Source organism: Harpegnathos saltator, unplaced genomic scaffold, assembly GCF_003227715.2.
Source record: "Harpegnathos saltator strain DR-91 unplaced genomic scaffold, Hsal_v8.6 scaffold205, whole genome shotgun sequence".
NCBI classification, from domain to species: Eukaryota; Metazoa; Arthropoda; class Insecta; order Hymenoptera; family Formicidae; genus Harpegnathos; species Harpegnathos saltator.
The window spans coordinates 266,926-281,304 of NW_020229990.1; the positions used below are offsets into that span (position 1 = coordinate 266,926).

The 14,379-nt window shown below is 40.7% G+C and overlaps 1 protein-coding gene across 1 annotated transcript in view; it reads right to left on the reverse strand.

Moving 5' to 3' along the window:
- The window catches only part of Mical (Molecule interacting with CasL), a gene marked incomplete at its 5' end in the record, with an annotated part of 449,478 nt that overhangs the window by 91,398 nt on the left and 343,701 nt on the right, over positions 1-14,379 (reverse strand). Inside the window, one exon of the mRNA XM_025298111.1 lies at positions 883-992. Coding sequence (XP_025153896.1) covers positions 883-992 — 110 coding nt within the window. The remainder of the gene's footprint in view (positions 1-882; positions 993-14,379) is intronic.

Genomic DNA, 14,379 nt, shown 5'->3' on the forward strand with positions numbered 1-14,379 from the left:
TAGAGATAACACTCGCATGGCAATATGTATAAATCCTGCTGCTATGGGTATGGATACATAGTGTACGTATGTGTCTCAATCTTGACGATGCGATCGTCAAAGACCGGTTCACTTTCAATGTTCAAAATGTCAATCATCTTTTCCAATCATTTCGTATGATGAATTCCAGAGATTTCAAAAATTTAACGTTCAACGCGCTGAGTTCCTTTCGAACGAGGGATTTTGTACTGTTAACCGCGTGTCTCGTAAAAAGAATATATTTCCAGCTTGCTTCTCCTGTTCCACTTGATTCACCACAAACATTTCATAGATTACGTTTATTATCGTCGCCATCATACGTGAAATCTAATGGTAATTTCTTCTCCTCGAAAATTTGTCCTTCTTGATCAACTCTTCTCATCGATTGTCTTTCTTGATCAACGACACGCACCGTTAAATTTGTAATGCTCCATATGATGATTGGAAGATAAATAACATGTGCCGGTGTATCCGATATCTTATATCCTGGTGGCACCCTCGACGAGAAGTTCGAGAGACATTTGATAGACATTCGAGAGACGTTCGATAGACGTACGAGAGACGTTCGATACACGTTTGAGAAACGTTCGATATCAGACAGTAAACGAAGGGTTCGTGGTATGATACTTACACTTACTTGATTATTAACGTTATATCCATCAATAAAATAAACTGATATACAAACATTTTGCTAAATTTTGTTTAGGTCCATTAGAAACTGTAGACTTTCCTCTCTCCAACGGCAATTTTTGTTTTTCCAATAACTGCATACGTTTAAAAATGACAGCTGATTAGTTTCAGCAACTTCCCATGGGACATCCTGTATAATGAATATGATATAAATATATATACGTATATATTTACCTCCTTCACCACGCAATGCTTTCTCGACGCTTACTCCTCTGTTTTCTAATTCTCTCTGTTTCACTTCAGTCTCTTCTAATTTTCTTTGTATTTCTTGAGCCATCCGCAATCTTTAACATTCAAATTGCTATAAATTAAAACTACATTCTTAATAATATAAACCTTATCTAAAAGAACGCATCCATAAAATACTTAATTTATATATTATAATCGACAAAAAATAGTCAATAAATATATTTATCAAATTAATTATATTAAAGTTTAGAAAAAAGGATGTTAGAAATGAATCAAATCTGTTTCTAATAATTGAATAAAGTTGTTTCTGTGTGCCGCTGAATTAAAATTATAATAGTCGTTCTGCTGTGATTTTGTAGAAAACTTATAGTCCTTACATATTAAGTGCTTGAATTAACTCTCGCTGTTTTTTGCAATAAAAACTCATGTTTATTTAAAAAACATGGTATATTATATTTTATTCAAAATATTGTCCTTTGGAAGCTATACAATCTTTTCCCTCTTTTTGGGTAACACGGATTCCGCGGTAGAAAAACTCAGGTTCTTTTGAGGTGATTCAATCATCGACCCATTTTTTTATATCTTTGAAAGATCTGAAATGCTGTTCAGAAAGGCTATGTCGTATCGACCAAAACAAATAATAATATGGAGAAGCAACGTCTGGTAAATAGGGCGGGTGGGATATAACATCCCATCCAAGTGCCTCCAAAATTTCCTTCACTGGTTTTGCAACATGTGATCTAGCATTGTCAGTAGTATGTAGGAATGTGTGGCCCATCAAAACATTCCCCCTCCACTCAACCCGTCGGAGCCACTAAACCACGCCCACCGATGCCGGCGGGTCGAGTAGAAGGGGAATGTTTTGATACCTCCCCACAGACAAAAACTAATTGACTTTTGAAATAAGCAAATTATGGCCGACATTATTAGGGGAGTTGGCGATTCTGGCTCTTGATCGGCTTACTTAATTTACATATTGCATTTGCGGAAAAACTCTGTAAGCTCTGTTGGATTCGAAACTGGGACCTCTGGCTTTTGGAGTCACGCCCGTCTTACCACTACGCTACTGCTATACCCTGATGGAAACTAGTTATACAGCCTACATACGGAAAGTATCCGATGTAACAAGTTTTGGAAAAAGTAGGCCCTGAGTCACGGCGTCTTACCACTAGGCTACTACTATACCCTGATGGAAATTAGCTATATCATCTACATATAGAAAGTATCGACGTCACAAGTTTTGGAAAAACCTTGTAGGCTCTGCTGGAATCGAATCGGAGATATCTGGCTCTCGAGTCAAACCGCCTTACCATCGCGCTACCGCTATACCATGATGAAAACTAGTGTGTGTGTGTACGTGCGTGCGTGCGTGCGTGTGTGTGTATGTGTGTGTGCGTCCCCGCATGCGTGTTCTCTGGAAAAATCCTGTAGGTTCTCCTCGAATTCAAAACCTGGGTCCACCGGCTCTGGAGTCTTATGCACTGCGCTACTGCTATACTTTGATGGAAATTAGTTGTATTGTATATATATGTAGAGTATCGACGTCACACGCGAAAATTTGGAAAATTCTAGGCTCTACGAGACTCGAAGCACAAGGTCATTGCTCTTGCGTCGTGTGAGTGCGTGCGTGCGTGCGTGCGTGCGTGCGTGTGTGTGTGCATGTGTGTGTGTGTGTATGTGTGTGTGTGTGTATGTGTGTGTGTGTGTGTGTGTGTGTGTGTGCGCGTATTCGAGCAGACGATGATAATTTCAAAGACAAAAGAAATCCTCAATTATTGGAATATGATACCTTCGGTCTATGTCTAGCCGAATATTTTTACCTGTGAGGGCCCCGTTTTCGATTTCGGAAAATTTACGAAGAGATTTGTTACCTTAAATGGAAAAAATCATAGGGAAGAGAGAAGAGGTGAAGAGAAAGGAATGCACAAAATCTTTTATAGAATAAATTCACATTTTATTTTTTAAGTTACATTCGTAGCTTTGCAAGCATTCGTAGCACTCTGCATTCGTAACACTCTGCATTCGTTACAATTTCGCGTATAATTTCATTTAAATGAATCGAGGTTAAATCTTAGAATACAATATTAAAGTACGAGTCTAAAAATGGTAAATTTTTTATTTGGCGTCGTACGTTTTCTTCGATTTCTCGATATTTAGCAGTGAGCGTCTGTTTCACGAAATCTTCGTTTATGTCTTTCTTCATGAGATTAAGCTCTAAATCGGATATTACAATACACTTACAATTATTTACAAGAGCTTCAACCGACTGTAAATGCTCGTATCTAACGTCGATACGTTTCGCGATAGTTTTCAGACCATCGAAAGTAGTCTTCTGCATTACAATATTTTCCGTGTACAGTTTACGCTTCTTCAACGGTGGGTGCTTCAAATGCGTAGAGTCATTCGATGTCTTCTTCACAGGCCGGTCCTCCGTTTTCCCTCGCTGGCTCACCATTATAGCCCGTGCACCGTACGCAGAGGTAAAGTTGACAGCAATGCCGTTAATGATGATAGGGGTTGGCATATTCTTATTTTTCTCGTACAAGTAAGAATTTGCAATGGGTATAATATCTTTAAATTTCTCCCATGTATTTAAATCAAGGAGAATTCCTGAAGCCGTGTTTCCCACTATCTTGATTGCCGGCTCGAATGTTCCCACGTCGTACATGGTGCGCAACCCAACTTGCGCCCTCTTAGTGTCCGAATTGTTAAGAGCATAAGTTGTGCATAGAAGCATGTTGCGTTCGTTTCTCACTTCTGTAGAGAGGCTGTTTGATATCTTCTTAAGATCATCATTCACGTTAGCGACGGAGATTATTCTTGCACGAACTTGTAAATAACTCACACGTGAACTAGCTACGCAACCAGTAGAAGCAACGAAGCTCGAACGACTGAGCAGTCCCAGTTCCATATGTCTTTCCCCGTAGAGAATAGAAAAAGTAGTGGGGATGGTGATGCGCAAACATAAAAAGTCTACAACTACTTCTCTTTTTCAAAATAATATACGGGGTGTCCCATTTAACCTGACAAATCGTAATATCTGGAAAACTACATGTCGGATCAAAATAAGTGGGTAATGAAATGTATTCGTCTCGAAGGGGGACATCTAACGATATCAAACTCGACCTCCCATCCCACTCCCGGAAGGTGGGGGTGGAGGGCAACTTTGAAATCTTAAATGGGAATTCTCATTTTTCATTGCAGAATTAGATTTTACGTGAAGTTTTTATGGAAACAATTTTTTTCGTTCGTGATAGATAGCGTTGAATTTTTCCGAGCAACAACTTTCAAAATTTCTCCTACATTCGCTATAAATGAAAATCATTTCAATTTTTTCTTGCACAGTTACATAATCCATGATGCAAAGTCAGTAGTATGGGGGTAGGTATGGCTAGTCGAAACATTCCTCCTCCACTCGACCTTCCGGCGCCTCTAGACCACGCCCACCGGTGCCGGAGGGTCGAGTGGAGGGGGAATGTTTTGACTGGCCATACCTACCCCCAAGGCTAAAAATGGCGGAAATTTGAATCACCGGAATAAAAATTAGAGCGTAATCTGAGTATTAAATTTTTATTATTCAAATTAGGCGTTGTTGTGATTCTAGCTCTTGGTCAGCTGGTTAAATTTCCATATTACTTTTGGAAAAATCTCTTAGGCACTCTGCGAGGCTCAAACCCGGGGATCTCAGGCTCTTGGAGTCAAACGTCTTACCACCACTGCTCTACTGTTACTCTGTGGTAGAAACTGGTTTCACGGCGTACACGTAGAACGGAGAGAGGTGTGTGTGTGTGTGTGTGTGTGTGGTTAGTGCGAAGACTGGAAAAATCCTGTACAGTCCTGGCTGGATTAGAACCTGGGTCCGCTCTGGCTTTCGAGTCAAGCGTCTTATGCCCTACGCTACTGCTATACCCTGATGGAAACTAGCTATATTGTGTACATACGGAGAGTATTGACGTCACGCGTGAAAAATTTGGCAGATTCTAGAACCTACGGGACTCGGGCCCCCCACCATGAGACTCCGGCTCTCGATTCTCGTGAGCGCGTACGAGCATGTTCGAGCAGGTAGGGATCGTTTCGAAGACAAAAACTAGCCAGCGATTGATGGAAGACTATACCTCCGCCCTATCTTTACCCAAATATTTTTACCTGTGCAGGTCCCCTCGCTTTCGAACTCGAGAGTTTATAACAGAGATTTGTTACCTCGAACTGGAAACCGCTGGGAAGAGAGAAGAGGTGAAGAGAAAGGAATGCACAATATTTTTCATAGAATTAATTCACATTTTATTCTTATACATTTTTCTTAATACAGGATTGAACCTGGTACACAGGGATATGATTATCTAGCGATTTACACTTACGAGGGTAGTTTGATAAGTCAGTGACTTTTTTAATAAAAGATATTTTTTTCGGCAAATAAGCGTTTTATTTCTCAACGTAGTCTCCTTTTAGTTCGATACATTTAGTCTACCGTTTTTCCAATTTTTTTATTCCTTTCAAATAATAGGTTTTCTCAAGGCCCTCAAAATAGGCGTTTGTTTCAGTGATGACCTCTTCATTCGACTCAAATCTCTTACCGCCCAGCCATTTCTTCAGGTTTGGAAACAGGAAATAGTCGCAGGGGGCTAAATCTGGTGAATATGCTGCATGGGGTAGCAGTTCGTAGCCCAATTTATGGATTTTTGCCATGGTGACTACACACGTGTGCACCCGTGCATTGTGCTGATGGAACAGCACTTTTTTCTTCGCCAAATGCGGTCGTTTTTGCTTCAAATCAATATCGAATCTGTCCAAAAGCTCTGAGTAATATTCGCCGGTGATCGTTTTACCCTTTTCAAGTAATCGATGTGAATGATACCGCGTGCATCCCAAAAAACTGTGGCCATGGCCTTGTTGGCCGACAGACCTACCTTGGCCTTCTTTGGTGCACGTTCACCCGAAGAAACCCACTGTCTTGATTGTTCCTTGGTCTCTGGTGTGGTGTGATGGATCCATGTTTTGTCTACGGTAACGAAACGGCGCAAAAACTCGTTCGGATTGCGGCTGAACATCGCCAAACACTCCTTTGAAATGGTCACACGGTTGCGCTTATGGTCGAGTGTGAGCAATCGCGGCACCCATCGCGCGGATAGCTTTTTCATGTCCAAATATTCATGTAAAATGTGATGTACCCGCTCAGTTGAGATGCCTACAGCCTCAGCCACTTCACGCACTTTCATTCTCCGATCGTCCAATATCATTCCATGGATTTTATCGACGATTTCTGGCGTGACGACCTCTTTTGGGCGACCTGAACGTTCGGCGTCACTTGTGTTGGTACGACCACAACGGAACTCAGTAAACCACTTCTTAACCATTGAAATTGATGGTGCAGAGTCCCCATAGTATTTATCAAGCTTTGCCTTGGTTTCGGTGATGGTTTTTTTACGCAAAAAATAATGCTTAATCAGCACACGAAATTCACTTTTTTCCATTTTCGTTAAAATTCACGAGGTTGTCTGCTTTCAATGGCTGTCAAACACTAACTAAATGGCGCAGCTTGCCCAAACTTGTACAGTAGTCTATTAATAGATGGCAGTTGACGGGAGCAGTGCTGCATTTAAAGTTACTGCGCGGGAAATTCAAAAAGTCACTGACTTATCAAACTGCCCTCATACATTGACAAAAGATTTTCTTATACATTCGTACAATCAACTGATCGTTTCGTTCACAATCATTGGTAAACATACTGTTAGACTGCTCAAGATTATAACCCCGACACATAAAGTAAAGAAAAACACAGCAATAATGACCACAAGTCGTCGATAAGAGTTCCTGTAGCTGAAAGATATTCTATTGGTAAGTGACGGAATTTCTTCTAAGACGCAGGAGAAATCGTGAGTCCCAGGGTGGCATCCCGTAGCTGTCGAAGTATGTGGTCGCTCCATTTCGATCGACGTAGAATGCGACCCAGTGCTGTCCCGGACGATCATGATTGTCCGTATTAGCGACTACTGCCGTCGACCTCGTCCATACCCTCGGTAGTCTGTCGGCTGGATAGACGCCTGTGTATCTAGCATTGAGATGTTGCAATGCATGTTGAATTTCGAGCGAATTCATTTTATATAATTTCGTTTATCTTTGGTAACGCGATAGTTATAGTCTTCGTTGGTTCGACGGAATGTTCCAACACAGTATTTGTCGCGTTTTCCTCTTCTTCAATCGGCGACTGTTCGTTCCCTGATTTGTCGGAATAACTATTTTCTCTGTCTTCCTCGTCAATTTTGGGGGACAAACACCGGGTCATATAGATGTTGTCGCGTTTCCTGATGTTGATTTGGCTTTGCTCGATAAACCAGTGTTTCAATTTGTATGCATCGCGTAATGCACAATGATAACGTCTATGTTTTCTAAATGTGTGGAATGAACAGCCTTCTATTCGTTTGCTGGGTGAAAGATCACTGGCCGTCGGAGAGATATTCTCCAGATTATACACATTTCGCGCTAACAAATTTTGCAAGTAGCTTGCTTTTCCCTTGCCTTTTGTCATGAAGTCACGAATATGACTCGTAATTCCACGTAAGCACGGATAAAAATATTTTGGATTAGTCTCCCCATCGTACCACTCGATTCCGTGATAATTCAGCGAAAGCCAGTTATTTATCCGTCTTGATTTTTCGTTCAATTCTGCAAATGAATACTCTGGAGCTAAGATCCAATGTCCGACAAATGCCTCATTAATACCGACAATAGCCACCTCCTTGAGCACATAGGTATCGTTGTTATCGCGGAAACACTGCACTTCGATGATCACATCCATGTTCTCGCTGTATTCGCAATTCTGCTTTGCCGAAACTATACTCTTTACGGCTTGAAGTCGACTGAGTTCTTTTCTCAAAATTTTTACTCTGGAGGAGAATGATGTTGAAAATCTTTACACAGAAAGGGGAAAAACGAAAAGAAAAGTGGGAGATGTGTTTCTTTAATCGCTAAAATCTACAATGACTTGACGAGAAGAATCTATTTCCAGTACACTTTCAAATTCAGCGTAAACTAAGCAATTGACCGTTGTTGTGAGGGCTCTTTCGAATCGTACTTTCATTCGCAAACTACCGTGTTTCACAAGGTTCCATTGCCCCGCACAAATAGCTGACAGATCAGGAGTGAGATCAAAAGCGAAAAGAATATAACCAGCAGGATAATCTTCTCTGGATATGGAATTAGTTTCGTTCAAAAAGTGAATGCCCGTTCCTGAGAAAAGAGTGCGATACGCCTCGGTGTAGAGCATCTCGTTACCGAAGAATTTGGGCCGTAACGGTCTGCTAGGGATTTGAGTACCATCGACATACAACGAAAAGAAATTTATTCCATAATGCTGGAAATTGAATGGATTTAAATGCTGGGCACCGTTAAACGCTTTGTTATCAAAGCCGACAATTATGCGCTTTGATATTTGTCCAAGAATGACGTTGTCCAGCGTCTCTCCTACGACACCGCTATGAATCGTGAATGATTTAACCTCTACTCTCGTGAGGGAGTATTTAGCAGTAGTCCTGGTCAACATTTTCGTATGAGCGAGTAATATGCCTGGGTTTATTCTAGCTCTTCTGGTGAGTAGTATAGCATCTAAAATGCCTATCAGTGACATAGTATTTCCCTCCATAAGACAGAAGGAATCTTTCGAATAAACAAGCCTCATTCGTACTTCGACACCGTTGATCAAGAGTTTATCTTGATTGAAGACGTTGCAGCGAAGATGATCTATGAAGTCCAGTGTTCGTCCTCCTTGTACAAAAGTGGCTCGCTTGTCGAGCCCGTGATTGCTTGGTGTCGCTCTTAGAGCGTCCATGTACCGTGCAGTATCGCTGTACCACAGGCACGAAGCCAGGTGGGAGGTTTTTACTGGTGAAGCATAATTTAATAACGCCTCTATGTAGGCGAGGTATGCGTAAGCATTGTTTGGAGGAGACACGAGCTTTTGATTGAAATATACGTCGATTTGATTGAACATCGAATGCAGTATATGGTTTACCGGGCCTACTTTTGCGGCGGCCGCGGCTCCCGCTCCGGTTTCCGTTTCTACTCATATGCGTAGCGACAGCATGGTATGAGCAAGATCTATGTATTCTTCTCCATGCCCGGGTATGACGAATTCGACGGGCGCGTCGTCCGTGAGAGAAGATACGGGTTTGTGAATCCATTGTGAACTCTCAATACTGGTTTGTGTAGGCGGTAGGATGAAGAGATCGAGTTCACTCTTTAAACATTCACAGGAATGAGTATGAAGAAAGGACATGCTTCGAAAGCACGTGTTTGTTGTTTAGGAAAAAATGTCTGACACAGTACGCTTCTTAATAGCTCTCCGATGTTTAGTGAGTCCTCTCCTGCTTTTTTTCACTGAACGCTTCTTCTTCGTGGGTTTCTTCGCTAGCTTCTTACCCGATCTCTTCCCCGGTGCGTTTCTTCGAGTCACTTTCCTCTTACTTGATTTAGGAGCACTGACCCGATGTTTGCGCGAAGATGATTTACCGCCTGTATCCGCTTGGCGTGTTGAAAGAAAACTGAGCTTTTCCGATTTTCGCAGGAACTTTATATCCTGACCCCTTCATCAGATTTTTAATGTGTTCTCCTGCTCTTCTTTTGAGATTTGAGCCTGAATCCTTGAGGCGTGTTTTAACAGCTACTTCCAATGGTGTGTTATTCCCCACATCATCGAGTATATTAATCCCTGCGCGTAGAGCTTCTTTTCCAACGACACGCGCAACGCTGGCAAAATAAGGTAATACCCGTCTGAACAGACCACCGAGAAAACTACCGATACCGTGATCGCTCTGATACCGCGATCCTACGAAAACTCGTGGAATTCCGCCTCCACCCCGGACCTCCATTTTCCCCGGACTGTGCTTCGTAATATTCTAAATAATGCGCCATATCTACGTATTCTAATTATCTCTAATCTCGACGTCTAAGTTGTAATGTAACTGTCAACGTCCCAAATTCAACTGGTATTCTTTCGCCAACATGATCTCTTATATCTATTTCGATCGTGCGGAAACATGTTAATCGCAGTGGAATATAATTCGGTGGCAAAAATGTTTCACTATGTTACGTCCGTAGGCATATTTACCATCGCTGTAGTCGACGGGAACCACTCGGAGAAGAGGAGAATGCACGTCCCCCGTTATATAGGACTCGCAAATACCGCAATAAACAAAGAGTTTATCAGGTACACCCCGTACCACACTACCCGGTTCGTCGGACATAATTTTACGTTTTGACGTGGCGAAAGCGTAAAACTTTTCTTCTCCAGCTTTCTGGGGGTTCACATTACGATCAGTATTGGGATAGTACGCTACACGCCCCTGCATAATTTTCGACAAGTTAAGATGAATTAATTCTTCGTTCGGTCTATATATATCGAAGCCAAGCATACGAGCCACTTTGTCGGAAAACTTCATGAAATGAAGCCTATTGCATTGTTTAATATCGCACGTGCAGTACAGCGTTACTTTACCACCATGATGGGGATCCTGGCGCCAAGCAACGTGTGTTTTGAGCAATGAACTAGCGTTGTTTAAAGCCTGTATCAGTTCGCTCATCGTGGCGTAAACACGCGGTTATGTGGGTTACCCCGAATTTGGGTAGCTGGTCTTCATCTTTTTTGACGCTTTTGGTATTAATATTTTCACGCGGTTACGAAATGAATTTGAGTTCTGCATCTTCCTCGGAGCGCACGTGTAAAAAACTAAAGGGGAATTGAATTTCGGTAAGCGCAACTTCCCATAAACCAGTCAGCTTCACTTCTCGAGGCAATTCTGTAATAAATGAAGTAGTATTTTCTGGATAGTGTCGCATGCTACTATTACTCGGTAGAATCATGAGAAACCGGTCTTCCCCCATCATGGTTTTGAAGCAGCTTTAGGTTCGAAGCAGGTATCCAGGAATTGAATTTAAAGGGATAACCTCGCCAGCTGACGAATAATTATTTATTAGCTCCTCGTCCTCTGCGTCGTATCACTTTATCCACGATAAACTCTTCTTCTTGTAAGTTTTTATTTACCCTGGCCAGTTCTTGTTCGTAGAATATCCCGTCGATCACTTCACCTGACATATCACTCAATTCGTACACACGAGGATTTCACCATTCGAGAATACGGTGAATCCGAAATATTTCTTCCGTCCAGTTCGCCTCATATCCTTTCTCAAAGACTTCTTTCGTTCTACTGACCCGCACTAATGTACCCACTTTGTATTTAGCTCCTCGGCTATGGTTTCTTCGATCGAGTTCATCGAGATGATGGTATCGCTGCTGCATATGTTCACGAGCAAGGCGTGCGTTGTCCAACGTGACGCTTGCCGGTTCCATTTTAATGGTGGAATGACGAGTGTGGTTGTAAGCGTGCACGATGTCTTGCAAAACATCTATGTAACGATGTGTATTTTTGTGTGTAAAATAGCGCCATAAACATTCTTTGAGCGTTCTTTTGAAGCGTTCGACCACCGCTGCTTTGACATCAGGATTTCGCACCGTGCGAAAACATATGTTCTTTTCCTTCAGAAAATTTTGAAATGCTTGACCGATGAATTCTTTACTCTCCCTGTCACTCTGCAACCACACCGGTACCCGTCCTCCGTTTCTTGAGAGTACGTGACGAAAAGCCTCCGTCACGCTGGTCGAAGACTTGCTTCGTATTGGTTCCACCCAGACAAATTTGCTAAACACATCGATGATTGTCAACAAGTAACAATAGCCTTCGTTGTAATTTCGGAAATTAGCGAATTCGATCAAGTCGACCTCCTACAGATCGTCGATATTCGTGACGTTGTAATACGAACGTGGAAATTTATGTCGTATCGGTCGATGAAGTGTGTACGCATCCTGCGACTGAAGCCAACGAATAATCTCTTCACGTGCGGAGCCGGGTCCTGCTGCTCGCGAAAGATTTTTTATCGCAGAGTATCCCGCATAGTGCGTAGGATCGTAATAGAATTTTGCGAGGTCGGTCATTCCAGCGTGTTCCAATTGACCAAACGTTTTTTACTCGCTGATTTAGATGCATTGTCGCTCACTCGCGTTTTACGCCTATATTGATCAGAAGTTATAAATGTTGCATATACACGCTCACCGTCACGTTCTTCTCCCGCGAGAGACGTCTCGCTGATAGCGCGCTTGCACGTTCGCTCCTTCGCTGGTGGAAGTCGATGTGCATAGCTGTTAACCGTTGAAGAAGAAGCTATACCCAATTCTAACGGGTTCCAATCTACCATACATCTTTTATTCGTTGGTTTAGAAATGTCACCGCTCATACGCGTTTTATTTCTATTCTCATTGGTTGTTACAAACAGAGCCCGTTCATCCTCGCCATCCTTTCCCTTAAGCAACGTCTGGGCAATCTCACGTTTAGACTAGAGTTGATCGTTAGGTGACGGGAGTGGGGTACTGCTACCTCTCGGAAGAGTTTCTCTCAATCTCGCGGAAAGATCAGTTTCTTCCGTGTCTTCCTCCAGTAATTCCCAATTTCCTACAATTCTTACAAATTCCGGAGGAGTATTCACTTCACGCAAAAGTTGTGCAAACGGTACTCTCGCTACCGCTCTGCTAGTTTTTCGTTCGCGAGCCGCGTCGTTCAAGAGATCAACGATCAGTGCTGGGGGATCCAAAGAATTTCCCACGCTTATAGCGCATGCCTGAAGTGACGTAGAGCTATATATATGTCGAAAACCACTGACGGTAAATCTAATTTAATTAAACATGCCAAAAGTGGCAAACATGTAAAGAATATGCTGATTCGTAATGTCAATCCATCTGTTTCATTAACTGTGAACAACAATACGTTCGAGGATCATGCCACTAAAGTAAAAATAGCCGAGATAAAATTAGCAGCTTTTTACGCAACTCATAACATAGCTTTCGAAATAGTTAATGACGTGATCCCTCTTTTAAAAGATATTTTTACAGATTCACATATAGCCAAAGATCTGACACTGTCACAAAGAAGGTGTACGCAAATTATTAGAAATATTGTAGCGAAACATGCAAATGAAAAACTTATTAGTAATTTATTAAATATTCGATTTTCAATTTCACTTGATGAAAGCACAAGTGTCACAAATGATAAAATTCTTTGCATTTAATTAAATATTTTTCAATACAAAGTAACAAAGTTGCCACAGAATTATTAGAATTAGTTTCTTTAGATGCAACAGATTATTCCGCAGAAAAATTATATTCTGCGTTTGAACAGTGTTTTAATAGTAAAGAGATACCAATCTGTAATATTGTAGGAATGGCTTCTATAATAATGCTGCTGTTATGATAGGTAGTCACAATTCCTTTCAGAGTAGATTAAAGAAAGAGGTTCCGGCCCTCATTGTATTAAAGTGTATATGCCATTCCTCAGCTCTTATAGCAAGTAAAGCGTGTTCAAAATTGCCGGCTTCTTGTGAACATATTTTACACGCAGTTGGTACATATTTTTCTGTCAGTGCTAAAAGATCAGCTATTCTATGTGAGCATTTTATGGAGTAGAGTCACAAAAAATCTTAAAATTATCTAACACAAGATGGCTTGTCTTGCAGAAATCTGTCGAAAGATTTCTCGATAATTGGGAAGTTTTAAAACATTACTTTAATCTAGAAAGTTTTGAGTCTAACAATAACTCGGCATCTTTTATTTGTAATATTTTAAATTTAAATTATTTTAAATTTATTAAAATATTTTAAATTTATTTTAATATTTTAAATTTAATGATAAAGTTACTCAAGCATATTTGTTGTTTTTAAAATATTCCTTAACTTTCTTTAACACTTTTAACGCTTTGTATCAGTCCAGACAAATTTTAATTCATAAAATAGTTGAAGATTGTGAACAGTTAATGATAAGTGAACAGATGGGAAAACAATTTTTAAAATCTGATGTTATAAGTAATATTTCTGACAATCTTTTAAATCCAGAAAACTTCTTACCGGTAAGTTCTATTAATGTTGGTCCAGATTGTGAATTATTTCTCTCAGCTCATGAATGTTTAAATTTTTATGTTGAAGTAAAATCTAATTGTCTGCAATTTTATATTACCGCGGTACAAGAAATGTTACATCGTCTACCGTATAATGATGAAATCCTTCGCGAACTCAGATTTTTAGATGCGAAATTTGCTTTACACGACAAAGATAGAATCATATTTCCTTTTACAAATGTAGCAAAACATTTTAGCATATCTGACATTACGAATATAGCTAAGGAATGAAAAATTTTACCTTTCGAATTTAATGACGCGTATAAACTTTTTTTAGCTAATTTAGATATCGTTGAAATGTGGAAGACAATTTTTGAGAAAAAAGATTATAATAATGAGCCGTTGTTTCCAAATTTAGAAAAATTAGTATATGCTGCTTTATCGCTTCCACATTCTAATGCCGAAGCAGAGAAAATATTTTCTATTGTCACTGATGTCAAGAATAAAAAGAGGAATTCAATTAGTATCACTTCTTTAGACGCACTTTGTA